The 17,037-nt window shown below is 45.8% G+C and overlaps 1 protein-coding gene across 2 annotated transcripts in view; it reads left to right on the top strand.

Moving 5' to 3' along the window:
- Positions 1-17,037, top strand: part of FAT2 (FAT atypical cadherin 2) — an 85,968-nt gene that overhangs the window by 48,091 nt on the left and 20,840 nt on the right. For both annotated transcript variants that reach the window (XM_055325118.1, XM_055325117.1), the window contains 8 exons: positions 662-815; positions 2,694-2,927; positions 5,084-5,467; positions 7,500-7,714; positions 8,694-8,831; positions 9,447-9,590; positions 11,998-12,195; positions 15,457-16,267. In XM_055325118.1, coding sequence (XP_055181093.1) covers positions 662-815; positions 2,694-2,927; positions 5,084-5,467; positions 7,500-7,714; positions 8,694-8,831; positions 9,447-9,590; positions 11,998-12,195; positions 15,457-16,267 — 2,278 coding nt within the window. The remainder of the gene's footprint in view (positions 1-661; positions 816-2,693; positions 2,928-5,083; positions 5,468-7,499; positions 7,715-8,693; positions 8,832-9,446; positions 9,591-11,997; positions 12,196-15,456; positions 16,268-17,037) is intronic.

The following is a 17,037-nucleotide window of genomic DNA, read 5'->3' as shown; positions in this document are numbered from 1 at the left end:
TCACCCACACCCTGCAGTGGGGGGTACCAGTTTGCTTGAAGACTATGCTCAGGGATAGCAGCTATAGGAACATTGGGCTTCCAGGGAGCTCCAGCCTCTCCCCTGTGCCACAACCCCTGCTATGAAGGTGCCCGCAGTGGAGGGAGGATGAGGCAGACCCAGGGGGCCATTGGGTCCAGACCTGACTCATACCCAAGAGTCTGTCTTGGGGTGTGGGCAGGGAGTGAGCCTGACAGCATGACCTCACCACAGAGACCAGGATGTCTGGCCTGGAGTGAGTAGCTTGACCTGACACCTTCCAGAATACCTCATATCACACCCATCTCATCAACCTCATCCAGAAGCCTGAAAGGGCCCCTGTGGAGTAGGTGGCAGCAGGTCCTTCTAGCTATGAGTGTGGGTTTTCAATGTGGAGCTTCTCTCTCATTCATTCTCTTTTCTGATTTGTCCTCTTGTCATCCTACTCCTTGCTTTTAATTTCCATTTTCTTGCATGTTTCAACTTATTCTCTCTGTTCCACCCCTGCCCTGCTTCTCTCTTTTCCTCTCCCCATCTTGCTCTCTATCTCTCTCTGTTTTTCTCTCCCTCTCTGTCACTCTACCTCTCTCTCAATCAAGGTGTATCTCCCACAGTCTCTCTCTTCTTTGTCTTCCATTTACAGCTTCTCTATACTGGCAAAGTCAGTGAAGATACATCTCCAGGACACTTTATTTTGAAAGTGTCTGCAACAGACTTGGACTCTGATATCAATGCTCAGATCACATATTCTCTGCATGGACCTGGGGCAGATGAATTTAAGCTGGATCCTCATACAGGTGGGTTTCCTGAGCTACAGGATCAAGCCAAGAACTTATTTAATGAATACCAGTGCCCAGTACCATGTTAGATTCCTTGGAGAAGAAACAGGAATTTACTTATCTATCTATCCATCCATCCATCCATCCATACATACATACATACATACATACACTCAGCAAATATATTGGCACCATGTGCCAAGCACTGCACTAAGTGGTGGGGACATAATCAAGAGACAGATAAGATCTAGTCTTGTGGGAAAGGCAATCATTGAATCAGTGGTTTGAAATGTGCTGAGTTAAGAAAAAAAATGCAGGATGCTAAGAGGAGGTTTGACAGGAGCAGGGAGGGCGGCATGGGAGTAAAGGGAGTAATAGGGATGGACATTCAAGGCAGAAGAATTTATACAACGGTTTTGTTTTAGGAAAGAGCACACACATCTGAGGTCCTGATAGAAGGCCAGAAACTGGTGTACAGAGGGAAGGAGAGAGGACAAAGAGTGAGGGTGGGGGGTACAAATCTCTCCTTTAGAGCCACTAGAGGATTCAGGCAGATGAGCTTCATGGTCAAGGGCATGATTTCAAGATGCGTATACTGCAGACCTCAATGTATTATTGTAAAAATCCTAAGAGATGAAGTATATAGAAGTCTAGCTCAGGTCTGGCACATAATAAGAGTTCAGTAGATGTGGTTGCCATTGTCATTATTATTAGAGGACAAAGCACAGAGGTGGAAGCAGACAGCCCTGCAGGGTAGACCACCCAATGCCTGGGAGAGGTTGGGCTGTGAGAGTCTGGTGGAGAAGACAGGATGAGGTCTGCTTCCTTTGGAAGAGCAGCCCCATAGTGAGATCCCTGTCCTGCTGCTGGGCGTGGGGACAGGCAGCACAGAAGGCCTAGGCCTCAGAGGGCCAGCTGCTGACACTTGGCTTGGAACCAGTAGCTCAAAGGATGGCTTGGAGATTCCTGAGCAGGGAGGTGGCAGGTGAGAGTGATGTCCCAGGAAGCTGTCTGGATAGATAGGAGACAACATTGTCCTTTCTCATTCTAGCATGGGCATGCTGAGTCACCCCCGGTAGGTTACCTAATCTCTCTCTGTTGCTGTTTGTTCAGCTGCAGGATGAATGGTGGGGTCTTAAAAAAAAAAAAAGAACTGGGTGGTTTTTCTAAGTATGGAAATAATACATGCTTATTGTTAAAAAATTCAAACACTATAGGCATGTATTATGCAGAAATTGGAAAGTCTATATAATAACCAGCCCCTCCCCAAAGATAAGTACTCTAGAGTACTATTTTGTGACTTGCTTTTTTTTCCCCACATAGCAACACCTTGGAGGTAATAACAAGTCATTACATAAAACTCCATCATAATTCCTTTCGGGTTGTGCAGAAATTTTACCGTATGGCTAAATCATGATATATTCAAACAGCCCCTTTTTGAAAGACATACAGGGTACTTTCAGTATGCTGCTATTATGAACAATACTGCAGAAAATATCTTTATTTATACATTTTTACATTTGGTCTGATTATTGCATAGGCTATATTCCCAGATGTGTAATGTTGGACCAGAAGATAAACACATTGTATGTGTTGTTAGAAATTGCCTCCTTGCCCTTTAAAAACGTTGTGCCTCTTTGTAGCTTGTGGTGAGGATCTTAAACTGGTGACATGGCTGTGGAGTGCATTTGGGAGGATTAGGGAGGAGGTAGGTGTGGGACTCACCTTCTTTCCTAACTGTATTTAGGCAGGACTGACCTGTTTTCTCTGACCCCTTTCTGTCACAGAGTGACAAAACCCTGTGTGCCTATGGTTGTCTCGTATGGATATCTAGAAGGCAAGTTCTGGAGTAATGTCCCCTAGGGAAATCTCACCTGCTGTCATTTCTCTGGCCAGGGGAGCTGACCACCCTAACAGCTCTAGACCGAGAGAAGAAGGATACGTACAGCCTTGTTGCCAAGGCGACGGATGGAGGTGGCCAATCTTGCCAGGCAGATGTGACCCTCCATGTGGAAGATGTGAATGACAACGCCCCCCATTTCTTCCCCAGCCACTGTGCTGTGGCTGTCTTCGACAACACCACGGTTAAGACCCCCGTGGCTGTGGTATTGGCCCGGGATCCTGACCAAGGTGAGGAGGAGAAGGATTGGCGACTTGCTCACAGGGTCACCGGGGGTGAGGGTTTGGCTCTTCGTGTGTTGCTCTGAGATGCAGCAAGGACTCTGCCTCCTTGCTGAGTCTACAAACACTTACAAGAGGAAAGTGTTTGCCCACAAACCGCATACCTAAGTGCTAGATGACAAAAGATTTGGGTAAAGTTTTGAGGCCGGTACAGGGCCTTTCAGCCTCCTTGTTTCTCACAGGCTCTCAGACCTGGAGCCCTTTCAATTCTGCCATTTACCCTCAAGGACATTTTTTTTTTATTCCTCAAGGACATTTTAAATACAACCATCTAATCTGAAGTACGCTAATCGGAACTATTCAAGTCCAGTAAATTTGCCAAAAGAAAGGAGTTTTTGGCATGAATTCTACCAAGCTATTAAATTTTGCGCTCAATTTTCTATACAATAAGGTGGAATCATTTGCAGGATTTTACATTTTTATTTTAATGACATTATTCGCACTGTAGTTAATTCTCTTTAGAATTTACAGGGCAAATTAGATTTGTGCATGATATTTGTTCCATATTGTACCAATTATAACTTCTGCCATCATGAAGCATTGTGTGCTCTCTATATATATTCAGTACATATGTCCAATTTTCTTGAGTTTTAGCTTGGCATTGAAGGAGATGGGAGATTTTGGAGGAATGTAGGGGTTTAAGAGAGGACAAATAGAGCAAAGGCATCTAATGGCTACAAGGTCCTGCTGTGCTCACTAGCTAGTGCTTGCACACTTCCAGGGACAGGAAGCTCCCTACTTCCTAGGCAACTAATCACCTACTTTCTCATGGTACCTCCCTACTTCCTAGCAGCTACCCTACTGACCTTCTGTGGTACCTTAGATAATTATCAAGTGCTACCTATTTTGAGCTGGCACCCATCAGTCTTGGCCTTGTCCTCTGTAGTCACAACAGATCTCCTAGGCTTCCACCCACGACACCCCTTCCAAGACTGGGAGGTGATGATTATCTGCTCCAGCCCTAAGCTTTCCTTTCTGGGTGGAGGAGACCTAGTTTCTTCAATTACATGCTTCTGATCTCGCCTTCTTTCTAGGACACATCCTGTGGCTTTGTACCCAGTTTACCATTAGCCCTTTAAAACTGTTATTATTCTAATCTAACTACTCCATCAGATATTCCAAATGTGACCTGACCAGAAGCTTCTTCTCTTTAGAAAGAATATGGTCTTTCCAGAAAAATGTATATATGGGGAAATTGCATGGTATGTGTACTTAACTTATGTAAGTTCAACTATACTAATAGGCAGTTTCTGCCACTATTCCACCAAAAGGGTGTGTGTGAGATGTGACAACCTCAGGCTCAGGGTGTGTACTCCTCCCACTGGGTAAGGATCTTAGGGCTGAGCATTCAGTATTGGTATTCTTCATACACAATGGCCCCTACTGCTTTATCTAGTACACAACCAAAATCATAGAATTTGAGCCAAAGCTGAGGAAACACCACGTTTTGATTTGCTAAGGACTTTCCATGGATATGTGTGTTTCCTTAACTTTTTATTTTGACATAATTGTAGACTCATAGGAAGTTGCAAAAATCGTACTGAGAGGCCCCTGCACCCTTCACCCAACTTTTCCCATTGGTGGCATTTTAGCTATAGGAGGAAATTGGTACTGGGACATTACTGGTAACTGGACTATTAACCTTATTCAAACTTCACCAGTTTTTTTTTTCACCAGTTGTAATATGCACTCATTTGAATGTGTGCGTGTGAGCATGTCTTTATGTGTATAGTTCCATTCAATATTATCCCATATAGAATTTCATGTAACCACCACCACAATCAAAATATAGAATTGTTCTATCACAACCAAGGGACTCACTATAGATTTTTCACTTTGTAAGCTGGCATTGGACTCTAATTCCCACATAAGCAATTTCAGATAATTATATAGATTTGCAGATGCTCCACCCCCAGGAACCTTTCTATGAGGCCTTGAACCCCCAGTGAAGAATCTCCCACTGAAAGATTCTCACTTTTAACCTGAGTATGTTAGCTTCTATGGGGACCCTCCACCCTAGTCTCTCCTGTGGTTAGAAAATTCACTGCCGGTGGGGCCAGAGGAGGGTCTTTCAGTATGAATCATGCTCTTGGTCTCTCCAACAGGTGCCAATGCCCAGGTGGTTTACTCGCTGACGGACTCTGCTGAAGGTCATTTTTCCATTGAGGCCACCACAGGTGTGATTCGGCTAGAGAAGCCACTACAGATCAGGCCACAGGAAGCACTGGAGCTCACTGTCCGTGCCTCTGACCTGGGAACTCCGATACCACTGTCCACTCTGGGCACAGTCACCATCTCAGTGGTAGGCCTCGATGACTATCTGCCCGTGTTCCTGAACACTGAGCACAGTGTACAGGTGCCCGAGGACGCCCAGCTTGGCACAGAGGTGCTGCGGCTAGCCACCCTCACTCGTCCCGGGGCCGAGAAGACTGGCTACCGTGTGGTCAGTGGGAACGAGCAGGGGAGATTCCGTTTGGATGCCCGCACAGGTGAGCCAGCACCTGAGGCCACCCCACCCTCAACACGCACCTACACACCCAGGGTCTTGGGGACCACTGACTTCTTCACATATAGGGCAAAACTCTTTTGGTTCTTTCTTTACTCTTCATCTTTCCAGGTCCCAAGCCCCTCTTCTGTCCCGGGGCCAGCTTATGTGGGGACACCCTTTATTCCTTCACGTCCCCACCCAGGATGCTTGGCAACCCGCTCTCCTCCCACAGTTTGTAGCTTCATGGTCCCAGCTCAGGCCCAGCCTCTGGAGGATGAGACCACTCTCTGCCCTCGGCTGACAAGGCACTTGCTGGAATCTGGGGCATAAGCTTCCCAGGGTATGGCTACCTGCTTCCCTCCCACAACCCTCCCCAAATATCCTGGCACCCCTGCCTCTCCCCTCATTCTCATGAAGAGAAGTAGGAAACGGTCTCTTCTTTCCTTCAGAAGAGCCTGAGTCAGACTCACAGAATCTCATGAAAGGGCCTCAGAGCCTGCTCAGGTCAGATTCCTCCCCATAGCACCCTTGCAATAGTACTTTCTACCTTCTAATGCAGCTGTCTTATCACTGAGCAGTATTTTTTAATGGTTGTACTGTGGAGACTTTAAACATATAAAAATGTAGAGAGAACAGTGTAATGAACCCCACGTTCCCATCACCCAGCTTCAGTAATTGTCAGTGTGCTGGTCTGATTTGACATTTGCCCTTCACCACCACCCCCATGCACACATACTGCATTTGGTCGACAGGCAGTGCTTTAAGTCTCTTTTAATCTCTAACATTTTCCTCTCCCTCTTTATTTCATCTACCATCTAACTAAGGAAACTTGAGTCATATGTTGGGCAGAATTTTTTCTATTTTGGATTGATTACTGACTATTTTTTTGATGTCATATATCTCTCTAGCCCCTATATTTCTCATAAATGACATTTGGATTAAAGACCATGATCAGGTTCGAGCTTAATCTCATAGCAACAGTGCTTCATAGATGATGTTGGGCTGTACTTTGCACTTTGTCAGGATAACTGCAATAACTGATCGGATTTTTTTCTGAGGTTAAGATGGACAATGAGCTTGTGTGTTGTCAGCCTGACCCAACCTAGAGCCAAACCCCCATAGAGTTCTTCATCAGCTGTTCTTCTAATGGTTTTAGCAACCTTAGATGATTATTTCTTAGATACATTATTTCATTAGGCACAGCATAATGATGATCTCCTAATTTTATCATTCCTTATTCATTTACTAATTGGAATTCTTTTATAAAGAAGAGCTTTCCACCATATAACTATGCAGGAACAACACAATAAGTCCTTATTATTTTCCAATTTTCAGAAAAATAAATCTGTGCCTTAGCAGTTCATTGAACAATTTTGGGTAGTATAAAACTCCTTATAATCTAAGTTCTGTCACTTACTAGCTGGGTGAACTTAAGCAGGTCATTTACTGATGAGAGCATCAGTTGACTCACTTAGAAAATGGGAACCACAGTTATTCCTACTCTACAGAATTATTATAGATTTATATGAGAAAGATTTGATATTACAGATTTAAATGAGATTTCAATGAAATATTTTAGAAATAAATGAAGGAAACACTGCTGTTGAGAATGACAATAAGGAAAATGAGAGATGGAGGAGGAGGGGAGAGGAAGGTAATGGAGAAATAGAAAACAGAGAAGGTGATGTAAGAAATGAAGGATGAGATGATAGGAGATGATGGAGGAGAGGAAGGAAGAGATGATGGAATGAAGGAGGAGGTGATGGAGCAGATGATAGAAGAGAGGAAGGAGGTGATGATGGAAGAGATGAAGAAGGAGATGAAGGAGGAGATGGAGGACATGTTGGAGATGATGGAGATAGTGGAGGAGAAAATGGAAGAGATCATGGACAAGACAGAGGAGATGATGGAGAAGATCTATCTTTCTCAACCCTATTGAGCTGCCTCTTCTGGGGTTTGGCTCAAGAATCTTCAGCTCTATACCTTTGCAATATCAAATGCTTCATTGCTTCCATCATCTCTTGTTTCTTCAGGGATCCTGTATGTCAACAAGAGCCTGGACTTTGAGACAAGCCCCAAGTTCTTCCTATCAATAGAATGCAGCCGGAAAGGCTCTTCTTCTCTCAGTGACATGACCACAATTGTGGTCAACATCACTGATATCAATGAACACCGACCCAGATTCCCCCAGGATCTGTACAGCACAAGGGTCTTAGAGAACACCATTGTGGGTGACGTCGTGCTCACAGTAAGGGTCTGCAACTTTGCCTTTTAGGGGGCATGGACTTGGGTGGGCTTTTATCTCCCCCTCTCCCAGATGTCTATGACTATGGGTTAGTTTATCAGTTTATACACTAGGGACTTAACTCTGACTTGCAGCTACTTGGCCAAACTGTTACTCATGACAGAGGGTCTCAGAGCCATGTTTGATAAGGTCTAGATCGGGTATTGTTAGAATGGGGCATAGGAGAGATCCGAGAGGACTGCCAGAGGCTCCAAGGCCTGGGAAAGACCTGGTCACTGTGTGTGACATGGAGTATTGGTGTGTGTGTGTAGGGAGAGAGGCACCAAATAGCACCTCTTTGCATCTAAACATGTAATTGTTCCCTACTACATAGAATGAAACCAAAGTCAAGGTCCTCTGTGACCCCTCTTTATTCTGCCTTCTGGTCTTATCTCCTCCCACTCTCTGACATGCATCCTATGCTCCAACCACACAGGAAGATGTGTCTTTCCCTAAACAGCCTCTGCATTTTCACACATTCTGGGCTCGTGCCTGGAATGCTGGCTCTACTCCCAGGAGCCCTCCTTATCCTTCTGGGACCCAGGAATACTTTGCTAATCTCCCCAGGTAGAATTTATCACTGTGTTCTCTGTCCTCTCATAAAGCTGATCATACTTTTCCCCAAATTAGAATTACCCATAAAATTAAACATTAAACTTCCTGTGGGCATATTCATTTTGGCACACCCCTCACCTCCTAGCTCAGGACCCAGCAGCCGGTCAGTATGAGTGAATGAGTAAATGAATGAAACATGGCATGCTGAAATCTATAGTAGGCTATAAAATGAAGAGATTCCTTTATAGGGATGTCTGTGGTTCAGGGACTGCCAGCCAATGGCTGTCATTGGAGTGAGGACATATCTGTTCCCCTCCTCTCCCAGGGGCAAAAGTTCCTTTCTGGTTCCTCTTGCCCTCCATTCACAACTACTCTCCCATTGCTGCAGGTGTCAGCGACTGACGAAGATGGACCTGCAAATAGTGCCATCACCTATAGCCTGGTAGGAGGGAATCAGCTTGGGCATTTCACCGTCCACCCCAAGAAGGGGGAGCTACAGGTGGCCAAGGCCCTGGATTGGGAACAGGTGAGTCAAGTGGGAGGGGCTCAATCTGAGTTTATCAGAGCTATAGATATGGCCTTAATGCAGGTCCAGGGGGATAAACTGAGGTCCACACCCCATGCTGACTTCTCCAGGCTTGTCCTCAGTGTTCCACCCTTGTTTTTTTCTGTGTGGTCTCTATGGCTTGTGAGGCCAGAGGCAGGAGAGGGACTAAATTAACCCTTAAACTTCACTACAGGAGCTCAGGCTAGGTTCTTACTATTGACCAGGAATCATATCCTTATCTAACCATCTTCAAAGGCAAGATCATTATAACAAGTTATCATTAATTATCTGCTCTGTGCCAGGAACTTTGATAAGTTCTTTATATATATTATGCCATTTGGTTCTTAAAATAATCCTAGGGGGTGGGTCCTGATAGCCTCACAGATGTTTAGTCACCTTCCCAAGTTCTCATAGCTAATAAATGGTAGAACTGAGAATCAAATCTATTTCTTTCTGACTCCAAAACCTGGACCCTAAAATAGTATAAGTGGGTAATAGGGCAGTGTCTCCAACCTTATTTTTTTGAAAACATTAGCAATGAGTCACAGAACTGAGGGGTCTTGTTGCTAACTCTCCACTGGCATCTTGCTACAGACTTCTAGCTATTCCCTGAGGCTCCGAGCCACAGACAGTGGGCGGCCCCCACTGCATGAAGACACAGTCATCGTTATCCAAGTGGTTGATGTCAATGATAACCCACCAAGATTCTTCCAACTCAACTACAGCACCTCTGTCCAGGTACGCTTGAGCTTCCAAAGACATCCTGAAGCCTTTCTCCCTTTGTTTCCCTCCTGGTAGATGCTGCTCACCATTGGTATCAGTCCACCCAAACAGTGGCCATGACCTTGCCACTGATATCCCTAACAGCAACATAGCCTGCTAAAGGGGACTATGAACTATGGAATTAAAAATAATCAGGGTCACCTGGGTGGCTCAGCGATTGAACGTCTGCCTTTGGCTCAGGTCATGATCCTAGGGTCCTGGGATTGAGTCCTGTATCAGGCTCCCTGCAGGGAGCCTGCTTCTCCCTCTGCCTATGACTCTGCCTCTCTCTGTGTGTCTCTCATGAATAAATAAATAAGATCTTAAAAATGGCACTGAAGTGGGTACTTGACAGGATGAGCACTAGGTGTTATTCTATATGTTGGCAAATTGAACACCAATAAAAAATACTTTTTTTTTTTTAAAAAAGAGACAACAGCTGGAATGCTAAAAAAAAAAAAGATCTTAAAAAAAACAGTATATATGGTGTGATACTATCCATGGTTTCAGGCATCCACTGGGGGTCTTAGAACATATCACTATGGATAAAGGGCCTACTCTGCCCTCTTTACAGATTTTTAAAAATGGAAGTACAAAAATGTACCATAGCTAGAATGTGGCAGACTTGGGATTTAAACCTAGATGGTTTTCCAGATCCCCAAGCTATTTCTACCGTACCAATGGTTTACAAATGGGATTTGGAGAAGCCTAGGGATTCAATGGGAACTGTGACAATAAGAGGTGAGGGAGGTGAGGAAGAGGACAGGAAGGTGGAATCCTGAGGGGTCCTGCTATGTATCAGCTAGAGTCACTCCACTTTTACTTGTTTGTATGACTATTAGTTAGGATGCTTTGATTGCCAATAACAGATTACCTGATTAAATGTCATTAAATAATAAGGTCTTATTATTTCCTGTAAAAAGGTGTGATGGTGGGAAGTTCTATTCCAGAATTGGTTATTTTAGCAGAAAAACAGCACCACAGCTTTGGACTAGCTACTTTGAAATTCCCTCATCTTTCTCATGGTTACAAAATGGCTGCTGAAGCTCCAGCATCATATCCTTATCTAACCATCTTCAAAGGCAAACAAACAAAGACTCCACCCCACCCCACCCCAGGATCTGTTTCTTATCAAAGAAGAAAACTCAGAACCCTCACCTGGTTGACTTCTCCAGTGATCAGAATCAGATTGCATGATCACCATTAAACCAAAAACTGGCACAGGAAATCAGATTTTATAACTGATTTAGACCAAGCATACATAGTCTCTCTCTCTCTCCCTCTCTCTCTTAGAGAGAGGGAGCACGAGTGGGGATGGGCAGAGGAAGAGAGAGAATCCTAAGCAGGCTACATACCCAGTGCACAGAGTCTGATATGGGGCTCAATCTCATGACCCTGAGATCATGACCTGAGCTGAAATCAAGAGTCAGACATTTGGGGATCCCTGGGTGGCTCAGCGGTTTAGCTCCTGCCTTTGGCCCAGGGCGTGATCCTGGAGTCCCGGGATCGAGTCCCACATTGGACTCCCTATATGGAGCCTGCTTCTCCCTCTGCCCGTGTCTCTGCCTCTCTCTCTATGTGTCTCTCATGAATAAATAAATAAAATCTTAAAAAAAAAAAGAGTCAGACACTTAACTGACCTGAGCTACCCAGGTGCCCCAGTTCATCTCTTCTTAATAAGGCATATCTTTTCTGAGGATATTGCCACCCACATTTGAACAAAAGTCAGCTTTTGTAAGAGAGGGAGGAAGGAATGTCTGTTGGATAGGCAACCATTAGTTTCTCTTCATAAGATTCTGTTTGTAGATAGGATTTTGTTGCAAAAAGACTGTTAACAACCACTGTGTTATAGATACTGAATTCCCATGTTATAGAACAGAGACTGGAACAATACCCAGGGAATCCATTTTTCTTAGTTGAATTCCTACTCATTTTTAAATTTTCTCATTGAGCTGGATATTCCATTGGTCTTCTACATAGGAAACCATTTATAGGTGTTCATTTGACCCTATGAATCACAAATTTCTGCTTGGATCCCAGGCATTAACTAATTTATATACACGAATCATCAGCTATGTGACCTAGGGCAAGTCACCTTTTATAGGATAAAGGGACTCTAAATACACTTCCTGCCTTTTTGTTCTTTGTTTCTAAGACCGAGACTGCCCTCAGGAAGCTCCTGGTCTAGATTAGCAAAGCCAATAACCAATTTACAGGCTGGCAGAATGAATGAATGAATGAATGATAGCTCAAAGTCCAGACATGGCCTGAGAGAGCAGTTGGAGTGCTGAGGATTCATCCCAGATGAGAGGATCCAGAAAGATACCAAAGAAAGGACTGGAACTCATTTTGCTCTTTGATTTCCTGGCACTCTCTGCCTCAGGAGAACTCACCCATTGGCAGCAAAGTCCTGCAGCTGATCCTGAGTGACCCGGACTCACCAGAGAATGGTCCCCCCTACTCATTCCTAATCACCGAGGGGAATGATGGCTCTGCCTTCCGAGTGACCCCTGATGGATGGTTAGTAACCACTATGGGCCTAAGCAGAAGAGTCCAAGAATGGTATCAGCTTCAGATCAAGGTGAGAGCTGTGTTGGGCCACTGGTGGTGACCATGGGGACATTAATGTGCTGCCAAAAGCACTACTAGTGCTTCTATAATTAGAGGAAAATGTATGGGGCTCTTACTAGGTGCTGGGCCCTGGGCTGTACTTCACATGCCTTATTGCATTAACCCCCCCACAACAGGTTTTAGAGTGGGTACAGTTACCACCCCCACTTTATAGATGTAGTAATTGAGGCACAAAGAGGTTGAGGGACTGTCTTAAAATACTACTACCAATAAGTGGCAGAGGTGGGTTGTTTTCAGACCAAATACTCTGAGCCTAGAGCTTTAGCTCTGAATTCCCACACTGCTCCCAGGCAGAGCAATACCCTCACTCACCTTGGCTCTAACTCCTTGAGTTTGGCTAGGACAGCTCTCTGAACCTCACAGAAATTGTTGTGGGGTCCAAATTTGAGAAGATACATACATATTTAGGGGGTTATGGTGGTATTGCAAAGGATAGCGTGAGAATAGCCAAAAGAAAGTGGTCAAGGTGGTAGTGAAACGTTTCTTCTTCATTTCATTCCCTCAAGATCCCTTACCTAAATCTCAAGCCCTAGTGGACCCTGTTATTCTGCAAACTTCTCTGGGCTCAGGATGATATACATCCATTCATCCATCCAGCTAGCCAGTGATTTGCTAAGTCTTTCAACAAATATTGAGCACCCATCCTGTGCCAGGGCCTATGCTTGCTGCTGGTAATATATAGCAGGGGGGAAAGAAAGGGTGATCCTTATCCCCATGGGCTTTTGATTCGAGTCATGGAGATAAACAATAAACAGATGAAGAAATAAAGAGATGAGAGGCTCATAAGGCACAGGAGAGACATACTCAGAGGGTAGCTGCCCTCATAAGGAAGGGACATTTGAGCTGGGACCTGGGGAGCCAGTCATGTGAGAATGGGCAGGAGAGTGCCACAGGCAGGAACAAGATAAGTCAACACCTCGAGTGGGGAAAGAGCTTAAAGTGGCCTGAGATGGGGCCAACGTGGTCAGCATTAAGATCCTAATGGGAATAAAGCTGAAGAGATGGGTTGACTGGATCATGGAGGCCTCATAGCTCAGGTAACCATCCTACTCGAGGTCCAAACTGTGATGCTCCTGAGAGGGAGAGAAGCACTAAAAATAGTTAATTGGTGATCACTGAGATACAACAGGATCAATTTGTGAAAATTAAGACTGATCTGGGCAAACCAACAAATACAGCCATCCTAATTATAAGTCTTGGTAATACAATACATTTAGTATTCATTCCAATCCCAGCTGGAGCTTGCAGTGCAGAAACCTTGGGCTGACAAAGAAGATGCGAGAAGTGGACAGACTAGGGACAAGCTCTTCTAGAAATAAACCGGTTTTGGTGATAGATTGGATATGGGGAGAGAGAGAAGAATCAGGGGTGACTCACAGGTTCCAGACTCTAGTGAAGACTGGGAGATGTGCCCATTGCTGAGGCTGGAAGGACAGTGAGGTGGGTGAAGGACAGGTTTACGGGGTAAAATGAGCACTCTGTTTTGCACATGTCACCTTTTAGTTGTCTTAGGTGAGATGTTTAAGTGGAGGTGTCCAGTGTGTAGCAGGGAATGGGAGTCTGTAGCTCAGAGGACAGCTCAGAGGACAGGTGTAGGCTAATGTAGAGGGTTCTTTCTCAAAGCTAAAGTCATGGACATGATTGCCTAGGAAGTGATGAACTCTGTATCCTGACCCAGACAACCTCTCAGTAACTACCGGCATCGCCATGTCTCTTGCCCTTGACTTGTATTTCTGCTTTCTGGGAGGCACTAGAGGCCAGCAAAGAAATAGGCTATGGACACAAGTAGGAGTTGAGATTCTGCTCTGACCTTTGGTTAGTTACTTGACCTCTTCGAGCCTCAGTGATGGCTTTTTTAAGATGGGAGACTTCGTCGTATCTATCTCATGAGAAATGTTAATGTTAGGGTTGCTGCGATATCTGATATCATGCATCAGAAGTGTTACAAGTGACTGGCAAATAGTCTGCGCTCAGTTGATGGCAGCTGTATATTAAACTTAGCAGAAGTACTAATTACCGTTGCTGCTATTAATGTCATCTGTGCTATGCACAAATCCCAGCACTAGGTGTAGTTTCACGATTTGCTCACCTACCCAAAGCCCTGGAATGCATATGAACAACACTACTGTCGGGAAAGTTGTGGAGACCCCTGGTGACAGCTGTGAAAGTGATAACGTCACTAAAGGAAACTTTGTCCTTGCTAATCTGGACAGAAAGTTGCAGGGATGCTTGGCAAAATATCAAAGGAAAAGGCATTTTTTATTTACATTCTTTTTGCTTCACTGAGGTCATAGCACAGCCTTGTTAAAACCTTCAATGTCTTTTCATGGCTCTGACATAAAACCCGACCTTGTGCTCCTCAGCCTATCAGTGACCAGGCGGCCTCCCTCACACCCTCCTCTGGCCCTTGGCCCAGCCCACTGGCTCCAGCAGCCATGGCCCCTTCCTGCTTGATAGAGCTCACCACATTCTTTCCACTCCAAGGCTTGACACTTGCTGTTCCCTTTAGCACCTCCTCTCCTTACCTCTTCTCATCCCTTAGGACTCAATTCAAATGTCAACTCCTCGAGACAACTCCCCTCCCACCTGATCTGAGTTAGGTCCCTTTCACTCTTCAGACTTCTGTCCCATGCTCCATTTATCTCCTTCACAGAACTTTATCTATGTCTGACGTTCTCTTGTTTAGTTAATAACATATTTATGGTCTCTTTTCTCCTGATCACAGCAGAGGGCTTGGCCTATTGAAAGTACTCAGTATTTGTTGACTGATCTGAGGAAGAAATGCCCACTCTGACCCCAATCACATAGTAAGGGGAGATTCCAAAGAGAACCTCTTTAGGCTGGCAGGAGTCATGAAGGATGTGTACAGGAATTTTGAAGAGACATTTGATGACTCACCTAAGGAAAGAGACAGAATGAGGGACACTGGAGAAGAAGAAGGCATAAGTGTGAGTGGCTGGAGAGATTTTGGAAGAGGCTCAGAGAGCTGTCAGATGAGCAAATGGAGTTAAGTCTTACTGTGTGGTATGGGATATAACTCCCTCCACAAAACCTTCTGTGCTTTGCAGTTATTGTTCTCTTTTATGATTGTGATAATTATGTAGAGTCTGCCCTCAAACACAGAGACATGGCTGCCCAAGGAGGCCCAGCCTTGTCTGAGCGACAGAGAGCTACAGTCCTATAGTAATGGCAGTGCTTGTTTTGCCTACAGGTGTCAGACAGCGGCATCCCTCCCCTCTCGTCTTCAACGTCTGTCAGAGTCCATGTGACAGAGCAGAGCCACTATCCACCCTCCACCCTCCCACTGGAGATCTTCATCACTACTGGGGAGGAGGAGTTCCAGGGCGGCATGGTGGGCAAAATCCATGCCACAGACCGAGACCCACAGGACACACTGACCTACAGCCTGGCAGGAGAGGAGACCCTGACCAGGCACTTCTCAGTGGGTGCACCTGATGGCAAGATTATTGCAGCCCAGGGCCTGCCTCGTGGCCGCTATGCATTCAACGTCACAGTCAGTGATGGGACCTTCGCCGCCACTGCTGGGGTCCACGTCCATGTGTGGCATGTGGGGCAGGAGGCTTTGCAGCAGGCCATGTGGATGGGCTTCCACCAGCTTACCCCAGAGGAGCTGGTGAGTGACCACTGGAGGAACCTGCAGAGGTTCCTCAGCAACAAACTGGACATCAAACGAGCTAATATCCACCTGGCCAGCCTTCAGCCTGCAGAGGCCACACCTGGGGTGGATGTGCTCCTGGTCTTTGAGGGACATTCTGGAACCTTCTACAAGCTCCAGGAATTGGCATCCATCATCTCTCACTCAGCCAAGGAGATGGAGCACTCGGTGGGAATTCAGATGAGGTCAGCCATGCCGGTGGTGCCCTGCCAGGGCCCCAGCTGCCAGAGTCAAATGTGCCAAGCAACGGTGCACCTGGACCCCAGGGTGGGGCCCACATACAGCACAGCCAGGCTCAGTATCCTGACCCCGCGGCACCGCCTGGAGAGGAGCTGCTCCTGCAATGGTGAGGAATGGGTTTCCCCAGGACAATCAGTACTGTAGGGCTCAGCCAGACTGACTCTAGGAATAGAGATCCCAGGGAAGCCCTGTGGGGCAGTTAGAGGGGGGTTTTAGCAAGGCAAAAGGCCACAGGCCACCATGGAATAGGTAGTGTCCGCCCAAAATCTAGTCATGGGATGACATCCTATTCTTGACCCTTTTGCAGTGTTTTGAAAATAACAGTAAGGCTACAAGAGGCAGGGCACCTGGGTAGCTCAGTTGTTTAAGCGTCTGCCTTCAGCTCTGGTCATGATCTCAGGGTCCTGGGATCAAGTCCCGCATTGGGCTACCTGCTCAGCGGGGAGTCTGCTTCTCCTTCAACCCCTCCCCCCTTGCTTGTGTTCTCATTCTCTCTCTCTCTCTCTCTCTCTCTCTCTCTCTCAAAAAAAAAAAAAAGAGGACACAAGAGGGAGTTACCATGATGGCTGAAAGCACAGGCATCAGACTGCCTGCGTTTTTAATTTTTTTTTATTTTTAAAGATTTTATTTATTTATTCATGAATGAGAGACACAGAGAGAGAAAGAGGCAGAGACACAGGCAGGGAAGGAAGCAGGCTCCATGCAGGGAGCCCGATGTGAGACTCAATCCCGGGACTCCAGGATCATGCCCTGAGCCAAAGGCAGACTCTCAACTGCTGAGCCACCCAGTCGTCCCATAGACTGCCTGGGTTTAAATCCCAGCTCTGCCACTCGCTAGCCGACTGACCTTAAGAAAATTATTTAGCTTCTCCCTGC

Source organism: Nyctereutes procyonoides, unplaced genomic scaffold, assembly GCF_905146905.1.
Source record: "Nyctereutes procyonoides isolate TBG_1078 unplaced genomic scaffold, NYPRO_anot_genome, whole genome shotgun sequence".
Lineage (NCBI taxonomy): Eukaryota > Metazoa > Chordata > Mammalia > Carnivora > Canidae > Nyctereutes > Nyctereutes procyonoides.
The sequence above is the reverse complement of the archived record's forward strand: the minus strand, read 5'-3'. Positions and strand labels throughout refer to the sequence as shown.